Source organism: Salvelinus fontinalis, unplaced genomic scaffold, assembly GCF_029448725.1.
Source record: "Salvelinus fontinalis isolate EN_2023a unplaced genomic scaffold, ASM2944872v1 scaffold_0158, whole genome shotgun sequence".
NCBI classification, from domain to species: Eukaryota; Metazoa; Chordata; class Actinopteri; order Salmoniformes; family Salmonidae; genus Salvelinus; species Salvelinus fontinalis.
The window spans coordinates 273,535-292,913 of NW_026600367.1; the positions used below are offsets into that span (position 1 = coordinate 273,535).

Below are 19,379 nucleotides of genomic sequence, written 5' to 3' on the forward strand. Positions count from 1 at the left end.
AGATATTTTTAACGATAGTGTCCCGTTCTCCCAGGCTGCTGGTCTGGAGTAGGTTTAGATCGGGCTAAAGTAGTGGTGAGGTTTTAATGGGTGCAGGGTTAGTTGGTAGGGCAATTGTTTCACAAAGTGTAATGAATACATACTACAGAACAGTAGGCAGATACACAGCCAATACAGTAGGTGGCGGCTTGCACCTATATCATTTGTTTGCCACAATATCAAAAAAGAAGTAGCTTTGACAACGATTGCTTCTGCCTTAACCCGTTCTTCAGACAGACATTACTAGTTGCGCAGGGTGATGTTTATATACATGCTAGCTAGGTAGCTGGTGTGCGACAGAAGAAATCACTAGCTTTTTAAAGGTTTGAGTAACATATTGATTATGTTTGGAATTAATACATACTCAAGAATAAAACAATGTCTAGTTCTTCAGCATTACGCGAGCAGTTGTATGGCTATGAAGAAACGGACCAGCGGCAGTGTCGAACTTGATCCTCAGCGTCGAGTCCATCATTTGAACTTCGAGCACCGTTCCGTCTCATCAGTTTGTCCTGACAGAAGAGATTTTCACACTTCCTCCAAGTGTGCTGGTAAAAACCTGTTGAGGAAGTTTGTCAACAAAACAAAGTAAGAGAACGTTATGGTAGCAAGCCCTGAGTTTTCTGATTTGATTCATCATGTCTTGCTAGCCTAGCTATCCTTGTCACGCCAAACATGTTTGGCTTGACAATGACAGTTGTTGGCATGAGCACAAACGGATCAGGTACCAGGCTCCTCTTCTGCTATGACTTGAGTAACGTTTTCTTCATTGCATGTCTTCAACAGGAAGAAGCTCTGGTATGAAACACCGCCCCAGGTTGGTACACTGTCTCATGTCATGATTTAGATTGTATTTGTGCTTATTCTCAGCCTGTTCCCTGATCTGTTTGTGCAACGCCTGTTCTGTTGTCATTGGCATACCAATTCCATAAGGAGTTGTCAAGACAGTAGAAACAGACTGGCACTCAGGCTTGCTGTATCCGGTTTCACACTTTAACCTTTGTGTAATTCTGACAGGGGCCACCGTCCAGTCAGCTCAGTGCTCTGAAGCCACCTAAGAAACGAAGCCAAGAGGACAACATGCGCACCAGAATCCTCAACTCCATCCTGTACAAGGCCATCACTGATCTACTGAGCTCCCCTGAAGTCAACTATGAGGTCTACAACTACAGTGTGGACATCTCAAGGGTAGGAATAACCTAGCCTGGGTGCCGGTGTGTTTGTGCAATCATGCCAACTCCCTGTCATGTTTGGCTGGACAATGACAGCATTGAGCAGTTGCCGATCTGGGACCAGGCTAGGAAGTACTTCAGCTTGGTCTGAAATATTCAATGACATTTTGGTAATGCAAGGTAGCTTCATAAAATTGGTGCTAGTATTGTGTACAGTTCCATCCTATCCCTCTCAGCACTGCGCCAAAATGCAAAGTCCTTCTGTTTGAGTTGTTATAATATTGCGTGTGTGTCACATCAGGTGTCACTGCCTGCAGACTTCTCTAGTTGCCGGGTCTATTGGAAAACCAGTGGTGTGTCAGAGAGGGATGACCAGATTCAGCAAGCACTGGACAAGAGCAGCCCTCGTATAAGGTAAGCACTCGCTCAGAAAATATCAGTACTCTTCTCTTTCTGTGATGATTGTTTCTAGCCTGGTTCCAGATCTATGTGTTCTTGCCAACGGTCCATGTCAAGACAAAACATGACAGCACACAGAGAGACTGACACTCAGGCTAGGTTGTTTCAGGATGATGTTAGAGAGAACCCCTGGGCTGTTCTGTTGTTAACAGGTACCTCATTATGGCTCATCAAACCCTCGGTGGTGTCCCTCCTTTGGTTTTCATAAAGGATAAACAGTACGCAGCCATGTCTGAGGTAATTGGCATTTCATATTCATTAAAACACAAACAATATTCAACATTTCATGAAAGACTGTGCTGATGAACTTTGTGCTTGTGGACTGTACTGTTAGGTTGAAAACCTACTCAAGATGGCTGACTTTGGTCCTGAAGATGGACTGGGGTGAGAAAGTCTTAATGATGACTGGGGCTCAAATAGTAAATACAGTCAAGTGAGTTTTTGAAGTTGACTTAATACATCTAATTTCTTACAGAGAACGACAACATGTAGTGGAATCAGCACAGCCCACCACGTCTAAAAAACCTGTGCTGTTCGGGGTTGACCACGACGCTCTCAACAAACAGATCCTGGACTACAAACTGAGGGTCAAAGACACTACCTCAAACACCCTGGCACCAGAGCTCACGCTGCAGCAGCTGGAGGTGCTGGCAGAGTACAGGAAGCAGAAGATAATGGAGAAGAAGAAGAAGTCTAAACGGCCCGTTGACGATGACATCACCCCTAAGGAGTACCTTCTGTCCAGACGCAGCCAGGGTCAGGAGAGGGAGGAGGACGGCCGGGCATTCAGCCAGGAAGATGACCAGGTCAGAGAACTCATGGCTGAGGAGAGCAGGAAGTCCTAGATGCTTAGTTGAAAAGGTGAAAGGTCAGTGACGAAACATCACAACTTGTAATCCCGGTTATCATCTCCATCACAGACTTTCCTATTTGGAAGTCCAACTTGGGAGAGTTGTTCAAGTGGTTGTTTCTCCGTCTGAACCTTGTATTTCTCACTTCCGAGGAGCATTGGAAGGCAACATGACCAGTGTGCTGGAGATCCACTCTTCTTACATGTGTGTTTTGGTTGTTTTACACCAGAGATCAGACATGGGTGAATTGTTCATGTCAATAAACACTTTCAAGGTATTGAGTTTGTCATGATCCATTTAATTGTTCATTGACTACCATTCCAATAGGTGTAGAAATATTAGTCAACAGGATGGGGGGGGTGTATAGAAAAGCATGATCAACAATCTAGTCCTATAAAGAATCCAGTCCTGTAAATGATCCGTTGTAAACATTAAAGGCACATCATGCCAAAACTGCAACTATGTTGTAAGCTAAGTAAGGCTGAGATGCAATCTGAAAAGGCTCTTGTCATTTTAAAAGGTCATTTCCGATTAACATGACCTCTGCAGCGTTTGCCTTGAATGGGATCTCTGTGAACGCGGTAACATAGCCTTTCAAAGGCTCATTGTCGACAGCGTTACAGATTGAATCCCGCCATGAATATTTGAATTATCCACATTTTATTCCCTTACTAAATTACTTATACACTTGTATAAAAAGTACATTCCAATCTTGTTTTCTAAGAAAAGCCTTTGATGTATTAAGTTGAATTAACATAAGGAAATGCTAAATCACAGAGAAAAGGCATACGCGATGAAATGATACATTTCAAGCCACTATGTTATTCCAATCAAAGCCATTGGAGATTGGTTGTGGGTTTCATAGAGCAAGCCAGGGTGGAGTTCAATAGGGCACACTGTAGAAAAATGTCTAGCAACGGTACAATACAAATCTATGTTCTAATTGGACAAGTTCAGGTAACATCTCCCCGTCTTCCACCTACTGAATGACCCGGGATGAAACTGTTGACTGCTCCTCCATGCCTGCACCAACGCTCTGTCCTGCTCAGATAGATTCCACAGTATGTTCCTCGGTCTGCACAGCCTCTTGGACATAGACAATGAACTGGGAGGCGTCCTCTCCCTGAGTGTACACGGTGACCGTCTCCATGCCCTCCACATCATCAGACGACACCACCAGATGGTGCTCCTCACCCAGCCCCATGGAGGCTGTCTGCTGGAAGGGGTCCTGGATCATCACAGTGTGGCTCCCCTGCTCCTCCTCCTCAGTCACCTGGAAGATGGTGGAAAGAGGATTGGAATGTGTTGAAGAGGCATGTCCTAAATGGCAACATATTCCCTATTGACAAGGGCCCAAGCACCATATTCCCTTTTATAGTGCACTACGTTTGACCAGAGGGCCCTGGTCAAAAGTAGTGCACTATTGGCACCCCATTCCCTTTATAGTGCACTACGTTTGACACTGCTCTTACCTGCTCCACCACAGTCACTCTGCCAGGGACCATGGCTACCATGGAGGCTGCTGTGGCATCATTAGACTCTGCCCCCAGCTCAATGATCTGCTGCAGGATGTTAACCGCTGTGGGATCCAGCCCTTCTGTGGTGGTCGACACCACCCCTAAGCAGAGCATTCCAATACATTAAACACAGTGAGGGAAACCAAAGATACATCAACTCTTTGTCACTCTGTTGTATGTGGCTTGACAAGGAGCAATGGCAAGAGTACAAACAGATCTGGGACCAGGCTAACTTAAGTGCTGACTACTTGTCCTAACCGTTCTCTGTGAACCTGAGGTCCTGGAGGGCCGACACGGCAGCTTCGGTCCCCTGAGGGTCCTCTGTCTCAGTGATGTGAAGGTACTGGGTAAGGGGCTCCTCCACCGACTGCTCCACCACCTCAGAACAAACACACACTTAACACGGGGTCTAGACATAGAAAAACATCTTAATATTGACCATATATATATATCACCATGCCGTGACTGTATGAAACCTTACCTCCCATTGGTTGAGACCAAGCACGTCACTCTGAATCACTTTGAGGCCATGCTTGTTCTTCAGGTGTCTGTTCATCTCCCACTTGGTACCGTACACATAGTCACACACGGGACACTTCACTCCACCTAGAGATACAGGACATAGTCACACACGGGACACTTCACTCCACCTAGAGATACAGGACATAGTCACACACGGGACACTTCACTCCACCTAGAGATACAGGACATAGTCACACACGGGACACTTCACTCCACCTAGAGATACAGGACATAGTCACACACGGGACACTTCACTCCACCTAGAGATACAGGACATAGTCACACATGGGACACTTCACTCCACCTAGAGATACAGGACATAGTCACACACGGGACACTTCACTCCACCTAGAGATACAGGACAGTCACACACGGGACACTTCACTCCACCTAGAGATATAGGACATAGTCACACACGGGACACTTCACTCCACCTAGAGATACAGGACAGTCACACACGGGACACTTCACTCCACCTAGAGATACAGGACAGTCACACACGGGACACTTCACTCCACCTAGAGATATAGGACATAGTCACACACGGGACACTTCACTCCACCTAGAGATACAGGACAGTCACACACGGGACACTTCACTCCACCTAGAGATACAGGACATAGTCACACACGGGACACTTCACTCCACCTAGAGATACAGGACATAGTCACACACGGGACACTTCACTCCACCTAGAGATACAGGACACTTCACTCCACCTAGAGATACAGGACAGTCACACACGGGACACTTCACTCCACCTAGAGATACGGGACAGTCTCACACAGGACACTTCACTCTACCTAGAGATACAGGACAGTCTCACACGGGACACTTCACTCTACCTAGAGATACAGGACAGTCTCACACAGGACACTTCACTCCACCTAGAGATACAGGACAGTCTCACATGGGACTCTTCACTCTACCTAGAGATACAGGACATAGTCTCACACAGGACACTACCTGGTTGGAGAGAGACATGTACCAAAGCACTTGTATTAGTAATTTAATAAGAACATTTTCATAGGGAACAGAAACAGTGTGCAGGTTTCTCCTCTGTTTTTACTGAGTCAAGACCGATTCCAGGTCCTCTGTTTTACAGAGAGTCAAGACCGATTCCAGGTCCTCTGTTTTACAGAGAGTCAAGACCGATTCCAGGTCCTCTGTTTTACAGAGAGTCAAGACCGATTCCAGGTCCTCTGTTTTACAGAGAGTCAAGACCGATTCCAGGTCCTCTGTTTTACTGAGAGTCAAGACCGATTCCAGGTCCTCTGTTTTACTGAGAGTCAAGACTGATTCCAGGTCCTCTGTTTTACTGAGAGTCAAGACTGATTCCAGGTCCTCTGTTTTACTGAGAGTCAAGACCGATTCCAGGTCCTCTGTTTTACTGAGAGTCAAGACCGATTCCAGGTCCTCTGTTTTACTGAGAGTCAAGACCGATTCCAGGTCCTCTGTTTTACTGCGTCAAGACCGATTCCAGGTCCTCTGTTTGTTTTACTGAGTAAAGACTGATTCCAGGTTTTATTTTGGAGATGGGTCTACTGGAACTGACATGACTGATTTTTTAAAATGTAACCTTTATTTAACTAGGCAAGTCAGTTAAGAACAAATTCTTATTTACAATGACGGCCTACCAAAAGGCAAAATGCCTCCTGCGGGGACGGCGGCTGGGATTTAAAAAAAAAATATATATATATGTAAATATAGAACAAAACACACCACGACAAGAGAGACAACACAACATAAAGAGAGACCTAACATAACAACACAACATAAAGAGAGACCTAACACAACAACATAGCAACACATGACAACACAACATAAAGAGAGACCTAACACAACAACACATGACAACACAACATAGCAACACATGACAACACAACATAAAGAGAGACCTAACACAACAACATAGCAACACATGACAACACAACATAAAGAGAGACCTAACACAACAACATAGCAACACATGACAACACAACATAAAGAGAGACCTAACACAACAACATAGCAACACACAACAACACAACATAAAGAGAGACCTAACACAACAACACATGACAACACAACATAGAGACCTAACACAACAACATAACACAACATAAAGAGAGACCTAACACAACAACACATGACAACACAACATAGAGACCTAACACAACAACATAACAACACATGACAACACAACATAAAGAGAGACCTAACACAACAACACATGACAACACAACATAGAGACCTAACACAACAACACATGACAACACAACATAGAGACCTAACACAACAACATAACACAACATAAAGAGAGACCTAACACAACAACACATGACAACACAACATAGAGACCTAACACAACAACATAACAACACATGACAACACAACATAAAGAGAGACCTAACACAACAACACATGACAACACAACATAGAGACCTAACACAACAACATAACAACACATGACAACACAACATAAAGAGAGACCTAACACAACAACACATGACAACACAACATAGAGACCTAACACAACAACATAGCAACACAACATAAAGAGAGACCTAACACAACAACACATGACAACACAACATAGAGACCTAACACAACAACATAGCAACACACAACAACACAACATAAAGAGAGACCTAACACAACAACACAACAGAGACCTAACACAACAACATAGCAACACACAACAACACAACATAAAGAGAGACCTAACACATGACAACACAACAAAGACATAACACAACAACATAGCAACACACAACAACACAACATAAAGAGAGACCTAACACAACAACATAGCAACACATGACAACACAACATAAAGAGAGACCTAACACATGACAACACAACATAAAGAGAGACCCAACACAACAACACATGACAACACAACATAAAGAGAGACCTAACACAACAACACATGACAACACAACATGGTAGCAACACAAAACATGGTACAAACATTATTGGGCACAGACAACAGCACAAAGGGCAAGAAGGTAGAGAAAACAAGACTTGTTTTCCCCTATTAAACTTAGTTGAATACATTGACTAAGTCTTTCTGGATAAGAGCGTCTGCTAAGTGTGTCTCTGCTGAGCGACTCACCTTGCTGCTCCACAGCCTCAGAGGTGGCTGGTCCAGGCCCTGCGTTACAGTACTCCTGGTTGGGGTGCTTCTTGCTGTAATGTCTCTTCAGGGGTCCTGCTATGTTACAGGAGTAGTGACAGTGGCCACAGCGGTAGGGCTGTGGAAAACACATTCCAATTAGCTTCCAACAATAATGAAGACTAGAAAGTTTTTTTTTCTTCCTGAAGGAACATTGTGTGCTCCCTTAATCTGTCCAGTGTATTTCATGGCAGTGGAAGTTGAACTTGTTAGAGGCTGGTGTTGATACATTGATGCTAGTGACTGTATTATAAAAGCTTTATATAGAGACAGCCTGATTACCTTGAAAGAGGCGTGCTGCTCCATGTGTCGTACCAGTAGAGGTCTCTGTGCAGCGCTGTAATCACACTCTGTACATTTGAACTGCTTACCTACAGTATGGAGGGACAGAGACAGGACGACAATACTCACCTGCTGGTTAGTACAGTCAAAGATCAAATACTTACATGTTAACTACCCCCACTAGATCCCAAATGGCACCCTATTCCATATATAGTGCACTTCTATTGACCAGAGCCCTATATAGTGCACTACTTTTGACCAGCAACTCTGGTCAAAAGTAGTGCACTATATAGGGAATAGCGTACCATTTGGGACTAGATCTCAACGTGTTTGTGGGTTTTCTCTCACCGTCCTCTGTGTGCATCAGCTTGTGGCTCTTCAGAGTGACCTTGGACTTGAACTTCTTGCCACACATGTCACACAGGTGTGTCTTCTCCGTGGTGTGTCTGCTCATGTGGGCCTTCAGGTTGCTCTTACTGCGGCTGGCGTAGTCACACAGGGAACACTTGAAGGGCTTCACTCCTAACAGGGAAGAGATACAGCGGCTTTTACATTTCGGTCATTTAGCAGACACTCTAATCCAGAGTGATTTACAGACAGTGCATTCAACTAAGGTAGGTAGAACAACCACACATCACAGCGGTAAGACAACCACACATCACAGCGATAAGACAACCACACATCACATCGATAAGACAACCACACATCACAGCGATAAGACAACCACACGTCACAGCGATAAGACAACCACACGTCACAGCGGTAAGACAACCACACATCACAGCGATAAGACAACCACACATCACAGTGATAAGACAACCACACATCACAGTGATAAGACAACCACACATCACAGCGATAAGACAACCACACATCACAGCGATAAGACAACCACACATCACAGTGATAAGACAACCACACATCACAGTGATAAGACAACCACACATCACATTCGTTGCAAGTAAAACTTTCCTCTAAAAAGTGTGGTAGTTGCTATTGCCTTTTAGCAGGTGTAGAAAACCACTTCGGGCCGCCACAGAGTCCAACAGAAGAAGTCATTATAGGGAATAGGATGGCATTTGGTACGCAGCCTAATGAGATTGATTGTCCTACCTTGGTGAGCCCAGATGTGCTGCTGCAGATCAGCGCCATTCCTCATGAAGTAGCTGTCACAGTAAGGACACTTAGAAGCTCTCTTCCCGATCAAGCCCTTCATCTGCACCCTCACCCCAAGCGTCTCGGAGATGGTGTTCATCGGCGTATCTGCAGGTAAGAGATGATTTTACCTACATAGCTAGTGTCCTGTCCAGGGGCTGTACATGTACATTAAAGCTGCCTCAAGATTCAGAAATAGGATAGGCTCCTGCCCTATGGGCCGTTCTGGCTCTGACAAGGCTTATTTACCTTCCTGGCTCCAATCAGGAAATGGGTATGATATTTTGGATTTAAACATCATTAACGTTCTGCTGTTGTAATAGAACACCAAACAAAGATGGGGCTTAGTTCCGGTCTCTTACCTGGATGAAAGTTCTTGATATGATGTTTAAGTTTATCTTCAGTGAACGTTTCCTCACACACAGGGCAAGCAAAGCTTTTCTTCTCCTTAATATTGGATTAAATGATGTTAAGAGTCCACAATCGTCAACAAACAGACATTTCAATGTAATAATGATCAGATTATGTGACCCCTATGGGCCCTGGTCAAAAGTAGGGTTCCATTTGGGCCCCAGACTCACGTTGTCAAAGTGTGTTTTGAGGTGAGCCTGCAGCTTGTACTTGTCAGGTGTGCAGTACTGACAGTGTTCCATGGGGCACTGGAGCAGGATGTTACTGTGTCTCTGGATCAGATGTCGCTTCAGACAGTTCTTGGTGATGGAAGAATACCTGCACTGGGTACAGTAATGTAGATGCTCTTTTGTGTGAGTACGCACATGCATGTTGTAGTGCACTTGGTACCAGAAGAGCTTTCCTAGACGGGGAACAAACAAACACGTGGCTAAAAAAACAGCTGCTTTACAGATGAATTACCAACACATAGGAAATGATGAAATAGCTGAAATTACAAACTTGTAAAAATGCAACTTATACTGCTAGAAAAATGATTTGTATGTCAATATATTTGTGTGATATATTCTTACCACAGTATTCACATTCCAGGTCCCCGTATACTTTTCGGATTCTGTCAAAGACAACCATGTTCAGCTGCCTTTTCTGCAACTTATCTAGAATCTGTTGGAAAGCGCTCCTCTCCTCCGTTGTGCCATCTTCTCCTTGTGGGCCAGCTGAAGCGTTTGTTTGACCTATGACCTCCCCCTGAATCAGAACCAAAGACCGGAGAGTCTCCTCAACATGACCTTGTGATGTTGATGAAGAACTTTTGTCTTCTTCTGGATGCTGCTGGTGGCCCACTGACTCCTCCTTGCCTGAAGGCCTTTCTACCAAAGTATCTTGTTCAGCCACAATGACGTTATTCTCCCCATGAGGCTTGTCTTCCTCCACCAGTGTCTTATCAAGTCTCTCCTCACTGATTACTTCCTGGGTCGTGCCTTTGCTTGCTGTCTGGGTTTGTTCAGGACTGATTGGCTCAGTTCTGTCTTGTAGAGTCTCAGTCTCTTGTACAGGTTGGTTCAACACACATGTCTCTACAGTCTGCCCCTCAGGGCCCGGATCAGGGACCACCTGTTCCTCCTCATCCCCCAGCCCCTCTCCCTGTTCCTCCCTCTCTCCCAGCCCTTCCTCCTGCTCCTCTGAAGGATCATCACCGAGGGCCTTCTCCTGCTCCTCTGAAGGGTCACCAGTGAGGGCCTCCTCCTGCTCCTCTGAAGGGTCACCAGCGAGGGCCTCCTCCTGCTCCTCTGAAGGGTCACCAGCGAGGGCCTCCTCCTGCTCCTCTGAAGGGTCACCAGCGAGGGCCTCCTCCTGCTCCTCTGAAGGGTCACCAGCGAGGGCCTCCTCCTGCTCCTCTGAAGGGTCACCAGCGAGGGCCTCCTCCTGCTCCTCTGAAGGGTCACCAGCGAGGGCCTCCTCCTGCTCCTCTGAAGGGTCACCAGCGAGGGCCTCCTCCTGCTCCTCTGAAGGGTCACCAGCGAGGGCCTCCTCCTGCTCCTCTGAAGGGTCACCAGCGAGGGCCTCCTCCTGCTCCTCTGAAGGGTCACCAGCGAGGGCCTCCTCCTCATCCTGCTGGGCGTTGAGTAGAGATAGCTCCTCAGCCATTCTGATCTCATCCTGCCTCAGCATCTCTCTCTTGATGTCGTCCCCCGGCTCCAGCAGACAGAAGCTGCTGTTGATGGACTCTGAGAACCCAGCCGCCTCCTCTGACTCTGGGTGAGCCTCCTTCAGGTGGGCCTTCAGCCGCACGGAGCTGACAAACTTCTGCTGGCAGGCGGCACACACGTAGAGGAAGGGATGCTTACGGACGTGAGCCTGGAGAGCCTGGAACTTGGTGCAGCCGTGGTCACACAGCTCGCAGCCGAACGGCCTCTCGCTACCGTGGACCATCATGTGGCGGTCACGGTCCAGCTCGTTCTTGAACTTGCGGTCGCAGATCTGGCAGTCGTAGAGGAGCTGCCTCTTGCCTTCTCTGGTCTGTAGACTGTACTCATGGTACGAGTCCTTCACCTTCATAATAATACATGTTATTAATAACATCTCATAATAAAGACAGTATAAAGGCACATGATAGATTTGTAAAAAGAGAGCGGTCCTTCACCTTCTTGTCCTCTAGGTCGTGGCTCTCCCTCATGTGTTTGAGCAGGTTCTTCACATCAGAGTACTTCTTCTTGCAGAAGAGACAGTGCTGCTTGATCTTGTGGTGAACTCTCTCCACGTGCACCTTGAGGTGGCCCTTGCTGAGGCACTGGAAGGAGCAGTGTTCACAGCTGAACTTCTCTCCCGTGTGCTTGCGCATGTGAACGCTGAGGTTGGCTTTGATGGCGCTGGCGTAGTCGCAGTGTGGGCACTTGAAGGGCTTCTCGTTGGTGTGGGTTCGCAGATGGGCCTGCAAGGAGTGGCGGAACTTGAAGACCTTGTTGCAGTATTCGCAGGTGAAGATCTTCAACTGGGTCTGGCCTATTCTGTATGAACGAGGAATGTTGCAATACACATACAGTACAACCAAATATGTGTTGCTGTTTTTACAAAGTAACTTGCCAAAATTCTATTTGCGCTATAGCAAAAACATGTTTGTATCTACATTAACAATGCGGAAATCTGTTGTTAACACATCCATTAAAGTGTTACATATAGTAGCCTAGACTATGCCATTGAGTCAGTTCACTCAAGCCATCATTATGTTTCTTAATGCCACAATACAGTCTGGGTACTTTATCTTCATCTGCTGTGTGGCGTACAACCCAAACGTCTGTACCTGTTTGACTTTAATGGCACTTCATAAGCAGCTTGTTGTATGGAATATTCCTGAAATCCTCTCTTCTGTCCTGCCTCCTGAGGGTCTGTGTCTGCTGTAGCAACCGGCTCAGCCGGAGTGGCCTCGATCGGCACGATCCTTGTCGCACCTAAATAAACAAATACACAGACAGATAAACGTTTAGACAGCCTAGGTACAAAGACAAGTCATCGGGAATACATAGACTATAAACTTTCCTGATTTTTCATACATAAAACTCTGAAAATGTACCAACAGCAACACTGTGAATCTGTACTTCTCTGTATAAAATCTGAAGATCCTCTGGTTGATCCATGTGCAGCCCCAATGGCACCCTATTCCCTACAGCCTATTCCCTATGGGCCCTGGTCAAAAGTAGCACACCATGTAGGTAGTAGGGTGCCATTTGGGGCGCATCCATATAGTTGTAGCTTACCAGGAAGTGCCTCATGAGCGGTCAAAACCACACTGATGATGGGGTTCTTGGTGCCTCCTGCTGGTTCCTGCTCCTTCACAAGGGAAACCTTCTCAGAGCGGAGTGGCCGTGGCCTCTTTGAGCTTCTCTCCCTATCCTCCTCTTTGCTTTCTGCTGCGCCAGGTTGAGCCTCAAACTCTTTGTCTGTGGGGGAGAGATCATGAAAACTAAGCATCTTAGTTGATGGTGAACATATGGATAGACATTTAGATGGTGAACATATTGATATAGACATTTAGATGGTATAGATATAGACATTTAGATGGTGAACATATAGACATTTAGATGGTATAGATATAGACATTTAGATGGTATAGATATAGACATTTAGATGGTATAGATATAGACATTTAGATGGTATAGATATAGACATTTAGATTGTATAGATATAGACATTTAGATGGTGAACATATAGATATAGCTCTTTCCATGACATCGATTGACCAGGTGAATCCAGGTGAAAGCTATGATCCCTTATTTATGTCACTTGCTAAATCCATTTCAATCAGAGACATGGATTTTGTATGTGTGCCATTCAGAGGGTGAATAGGCTAGGCAAAAGATTTAAGTGCCTTTGAACGGGGTATGGTAGTAGGTGCCAGGAGCACCAGATTGTATCAGGAACTGCAACGCTGCTGGGTTTTTCACACTCAACCGTTTCCTGTGTGTATCAAGAATGGTCCACCACTCAAAGGACATCCAGCCAATTTGACACAACTGTGGGAAGCATTGGAGTCAACATGGGCTAGCATCCCTGTGGAACACTTTGACGGGAAGGGCGTGTATAAAATCGAGCACACATCCATGCAATCTCCATAGATTGACATTGGCAGTAGAATTGCCTTACTGATGAACTCAGTGACTTTCAAGGTGGCACCGTCATAGGATGCCACCTTTCCAACAAGTCAGTTTGTATAGTTTCTGCCCTGCTAGAGCTGCCCCGGTCAACTGTAAGTGTTTTTATTGTGAAGTGGAAACGTCTAGGAGCAACAACGGCTCAGACGCAAAGTGGTAGGCCACACAAGCTCACAGAAAAGGACCGCCGAGTGCTGAAGCGCGTAGCCTGTAAAAATCGCCTGTCCTCTGTTGCAACACTCACTACCGAGTTCCAAACTGCCTCTGGAAGCAACGTCAGCACAAGAACTGTTCGTCGGGAGCTTCATGAAATGGGTTTCCATGGCCGAGCAGCCGCACACAAGCATAAGATCCCCATGAGCAATGCCAAGTGTCGGTTGGAGTGGTGTAAAGCTCGCCGCCATTGGACTGGAGCAGTGGAATCACGCTTCACCATCTGGCAGTCTGATGGACAAATCTGGGTTTGGTGGATGCCAGGAGAACACAACCTGCCCCAATGCATAGTGCCAACTGTAAACTTTGGTGGAGGAGGTATAATGGTCTGGGCTGTTTTTCATGGTTCAGGCCCCTTAGTTCCAGTGAAGGGAAAGCTTAACGCTACAGCATACAATGACATTCTAGATGATTCTGTGCTTCCAACTTTGTGGCAACAGTTTGGGGAAGACCCTTTCCTGTTTCAGCATGACAATACCCCCGTACACAGAGAGAGAAAAAAGCGCTGACCTCACCCCAACGAACACCTTTGGGATGAATTGGAACGCAGACTGCGAGCCAGGCCTAACCGCCCAACCTCACTCGTGGCTGAATGGAAGCAAGTCCCCGCAGCAATGTTCCAACAACATCTAGTAGAAAACCTTCCCAGAAGAGTGGAGGCTGTTATACCAGCAAAAGGGGGGACCAACCCCATTATAATGCCCATGATTTTGGAATGAGATGTCTGACAAGCAGGTGTCCACATACCTTTGGCCATGTCGTGTATGGGCCCTGGTAAAAAGTAGTGAATTATATAGGGAATAGGATGCCATTTGGGACGTATCCCTAGATGGACCATAAAGCACTATTCTATTCCGATCTGTTCTAAACAGACATAAAACAGTTGATTTCACACATACCATTGTCCTCCTCCTGATCCTCATCCTCTCTGAGGTCTATCAAGCAGATGTGTTTCATGATCTGTCGTCTGTTGCCGAACACTCGGTTGCACTTCTTGCAGTCCAGGGCATTGTCGTCCTCTGGTTCTTCCTCGTCCACTGGCCCAGATTCTGATTGGCCCTCTACTGTCTGTTGTTTCTGCTTTTTCTGGTTGGGGCTAGTGGTCTCTGCATTGGGCCCATCAGCTACAATCTTCTTGGTTGAGCCCTTAGGACGTCCTCGTTTTCTCTTAACAGGGCTATCTGTGGGGGAAATATGATCACTGCCATCAATCACTCTATTACACAAAGACAGACCTATAGTGCTGGTTTCCCAGACACAAATTAAGCCTAGTCCTGGATTAAAAAGAGCTGTCAAAATCGGATTACAATCTGCTACAAATGTTTGAAGGACTACTGAGGAACTCAGTAGCCAATTATTCAGATCGTTGAACTTTGGTGAAAAACAAAGAAACACCATAATACGGTCAGTTGTTGCAATGCCCTATTATCCCTGGCTGCTTTGAAGAGGTGCTCACCTCCACCATTAGTATCCCTGGCTGCTTTGAAGAGGTGCTCACCTCCACCCTTAGTATCCCTGGCTGCTTTGAAGAGGTGCTCACCTCCACCCTTGGTATCCCTGGTTGCTTTGAGGAGGTGCTCACCTCCACCCTTCTCCAGTGGAGCTGTCAATGGCATGAGGGCCACAATGATGTCATCAGGGTTGAGCCCCTCTGTGTGGTGCTTCTCAGACACATGGGAGAGGAGCTGTGCTCGGTGTGGAGAGAACAGGTTGCACAGTTTACACATGAAGATGGAGGAAGTCCCACCTGTGAATTAACAGCCAGGCAGGCCAAGATTAATGTGTGTTTATGTACAAATTTGACTGTGGAAAAGGTTGACGGCCTAATAATAAGATCATTACACATTGAAAGTTTAATTGACAGTTGGTAGAGCATGGTGCTTGCAACGCCAGGATTGTGGGTTCGATTTCCACGGGGGACCAGTACCCAAGAAAAAGAGAATGAAAATGTCGCTCTGGAGAAGAATGTCTGCTAAATGACTTCAATGGAAATTAGATATTTTCAATAGGCTGGCAGTGAATTGGCCTTTACATTGTGCGTGTGTGTCTCCTAGTGTGTTTAGTGTTAGTTCTGCGTGGTTCATTCTTTGGTCAGGGACTGTATATTTTTCATCTAGCTACCTACCTTTCATTCAAAATACTGAATTCAATCCTAGCTAGGGCCTACATGATCCAAGCCAGCCTAGCAACTACAAGCTGAGAATACTGAAATGGAATGAGGTCAGTGCAATATAGTTTATTGGTTTGCTCTGTGCAAACTCTGTAGCTCTCCAGACAGGTTTAGCTACCACTGCAACAGCAAAGATGGTTGAACTCCTGACTCCTCAGCAGTATGAATAAAGCTAGCTAAACGCTGGGAGAAACAGGAACAGTTTCGTGATAAATACTTTCTTTACAAACTAAATCCAATAACTCTAGGCCGGACATTTAGCTGCAATAAATGTGCTGTCAATGTTGTGGCTGGTCACGGTAATTATGTGCCCCACTTTTAGCATAGAATAAATTCCACATGAGTAATTTGACTACATCTGTTGGTTAGCTTGCTACTTTTACCTAGCTAAGAAATGTTATTTCTCCGAGATAGTACTGTACGAATAGGTAAACAATCGAGTCGAGTACTTACCTGCAGTTGACGTCGCCATGTTTGTAAAATAAAACGTAATACCCTAAGAGTTACATAAATAAATGTACATATCTACATTACTTATTGAATAAGTAATTGAAAATCGTATTTTTATTTGTTTTGAGGAAGGTTTCTGGCGAATCTGCGACAACAAATATGGCGGATAGTCTTCCTGTGGAGAGAAAAGCAGGCTGGTTTGGGATGCCCTCCCCCTGTGGCTGGGATGACCAGAAGACATAGTCTACCGTTGATACATTTGTAAAAGGTTTCCACTCTATTCTTCTATTTTGAATGGGATCGTGTACAGTATCATGATTGGTTACTCACGCCAAGATATATATGCTCAATGGTTATTACATTTGTTCCCATAACAGTAGAAAACTAATTTATGTAAATAATGTGATGAAATGATTAAGCTTAAAATTATGTGTGGCCTACTTGGATTTTGAATACAGGTGTGTTAACTGGCAAAACATTTCAATTTGTGAATGAATGTGCATTTTCTTCAGCAATCACTACCATTTTCAACCAGGTCCATAAAAATGTTGGGCTAATAGTATGCTATAAACTGTGATATACATTATAAACATTCCAAGGAATAAAAGAAAGTCAATCAATACACATTTGCAAAGTTTAATTTTTTGCAATAAACTGTATTGTCATTATTGATCAGTGACAATGCATCCAAATATCATCCATTGATTGCGTCTTCTACATAGGTCAGGTTTCTCATAAAAACTACCAATGAGAATTAATTGCAGCCTTCTTCTGTTTGTACAAAAATAAATGTTTCCATCTCTTCATGAGTGATCCATTAAATCCCATCCATGCAGATTGAAGCTGTCCAAGCCAGTCAAAGTAAACACCCTCTCCCCAGCCTTCCATACAGGCTATAGCTGAGTGTAGGATGTTTACAGTAACTCCACTCAGAACGGAGAAGCTAGGATACTTCCATTCCCACAGCAGTAGAACTGGAAGTAAAGCGCACTCACTTGAGTCAGACACACTTTTTTTGTCTGTGAAACAGACAAACAAACAATAACATTCAGTTATTTAAATGAAGATGCAAACCTGAGGAAGGTGGCACCTTAATAGGGTAGGACCCGATCCACTTTTACTTGCAACCTCTTCCCTCACCCACTCCGCCATACATTCATCACTGGAGGGTTTACTCCAAGTGATGGGAGGAAGAGAAGGTGCTAATTTTGACTGGAATGCAGCCCTAGATCTGGAATGCAGCCCTAAATCTACGAACAACAACACTAGTCTAGGAGTCTGAGGAAGCCTGGAGCAGCAAACACCCTACTGAAAGCTAGAACATGTACATCACAGCTTCCAGTCGGGGATGTTTACAGTACCAGGCAACCAATCTTGACAACACACTGAACATATCTGTAAAGATGATACTACTGTATGCAGTATGTCACTGATAATAGCAGCTAAGGAAATTGGAATTCAACTTTGACCTTGGTCGCCCCCTACAGGACTGTGAGAAAACATGAACAAGTCAAATAAGACAATACTGACAAGTTTATCTATCCATATATTACAACATTCAGTGTTGTTGTTATTCCATTGACTATGTCTCCCTCATACGGTGTCATTTTAGAAACAGCAGAGATGGCGAACAACTTGACGCTGGATTTCAACGATCTGCCAGAATAATGGTGTAACTAACTCAGAACCTGGGTTGTGTGAAAAACATTCCATTTCAAATCTTGATCTGCATTATTATATTTTTTCAGAGCCCTGCTACATCATAAATCTAAAAACAAGCTAGTTAGACACATTAGGTAACAAAAAAGCTAGTTATAGTATTTGATCAATTCAATCAGCATTAGAACAAGCTTCCTAGAAAATAGAGAAGCTAGCTTGCTTGACTTTAATATATGTGGTTTTTAAAAGAACGAAACGAACTTGTACTGCTAGCTACCGCTAGTGCTGCTAACCTCTGCAGAGTGCAATCAAGCACAAAGCTAGCAAGCTAACACGGGCAGAAGTACGCTGGAGAAAGGCCGACAAGTAGCTTCACAATATTGAACGTAAACATGGATTACTAGGTAGCGAACTACAGTTCTCTACTTGGCTTTAGTCGCCCGTCATTTAGCTAACTGACTTGCAAAAAACAGTCAAAAAGTAATCTAGTAGATTAGCATATTCAGCTAGCCAGCTGTGCTATCCTTCCGAGTAAAGTCAAACATGCTAGCCAGCTGAGCTATCCTTCTGAGTAAAGTCAAACTCCTTCAGGCTTACTAGCGAGGCTTTGCTCCGCTCAGACTGTCCTTCCCGCGACCATGCATAGAATAAACCAAGTACCACGAAAACGAAACGACACTGAGGCCTCACCATACGATAATATCTTGCCGTTTTAAAGCACAACAGTTAAGTTTACCTCCGCCATTCTGTTTCCTTCTGTGTGACTCGCGCTTGTCTTTAGCATGACCTTTAGTTACCCGACACTAATATTGACGTAATTGTCATGGAAACAGAACTCCGCCTGCTACGTGGATTCGCGTACGTTCGAAAATGACCACTGAGCTATAATAAGAAGTCAACGACAGTGGACAAAGAAAGAGTAAAGCCACCTCTTTACCAAGATTACCCCTTTCATACCATCGCAATAGGTCAATTCTCAAAGTAGGACGCACAGTACATTCACACGATGATACTACAACTGACCTCAATCAATAGCTTACAGTAGCTGACTGGGGATGGTTTACATCAAAATCATGTACAAATGTTTCGATTCAATATCAAACACAGAATGGCATAGGTGGAATATTTAAATAATGGTAACAAAATGTAAAATGCAATACACACTGTAAATGCA

General features: G+C 44.9%; 2 protein-coding genes across 6 annotated transcripts; one reads left to right on the forward strand and one right to left on the reverse strand.

The window, feature by feature from the left end:
• The first annotated feature begins 255 nt into the window (after nucleotides 1–255).
• Nucleotides 256–2,798, forward strand: LOC129843758 (putative ribosome-binding factor A, mitochondrial). Its single transcript, XM_055912355.1, has 7 exons — nucleotides 256–627; nucleotides 826–856; nucleotides 1,057–1,227; nucleotides 1,513–1,625; nucleotides 1,823–1,907; nucleotides 2,005–2,054; nucleotides 2,146–2,798. Exons 1-7 carry the CDS (start codon nucleotides 383–385, stop codon nucleotides 2,513–2,515), a joined length of 1,065 nt encoding a protein of 354 aa, XP_055768330.1. The 5' UTR covers nucleotides 256–382; the 3' UTR covers nucleotides 2,516–2,798.
• LOC129843755 (zinc finger protein ZFAT-like) lies at nucleotides 2,799–19,378 on the reverse strand. 5 transcript variants are annotated; one of them, XM_055912340.1, is made up of 17 exons: nucleotides 16,550–19,378; nucleotides 15,467–15,611; nucleotides 14,826–15,107; nucleotides 12,820–13,002; nucleotides 12,366–12,513; nucleotides 11,709–12,072; nucleotides 10,138–11,617; nucleotides 9,736–9,968; nucleotides 9,517–9,601; nucleotides 9,113–9,262; nucleotides 8,348–8,521; nucleotides 8,000–8,088; nucleotides 7,658–7,796; nucleotides 4,520–4,644; nucleotides 4,297–4,417; nucleotides 3,994–4,139; nucleotides 2,799–3,794 (listed from the first exon to the last, which is right to left on the reverse strand). In XM_055912340.1, exons 2-17 carry the CDS (start codon nucleotides 15,540–15,542, stop codon nucleotides 3,567–3,569), a joined length of 4,023 nt encoding a protein of 1,340 aa, XP_055768315.1. In that variant the 5' UTR covers nucleotides 15,543–15,611; nucleotides 16,550–19,378; the 3' UTR covers nucleotides 2,799–3,566. The 5 variants fall into 5 exon arrangements, with proteins under 5 accessions (XP_055768315.1, XP_055768314.1, XP_055768313.1 ...); XM_055912339.1 differs by having other exon boundaries at nucleotides 15,509–15,673; XM_055912338.1 differs by having other exon boundaries at nucleotides 15,467–15,673.
• Nucleotide 19,379: the final 1 nt, after the last annotated feature.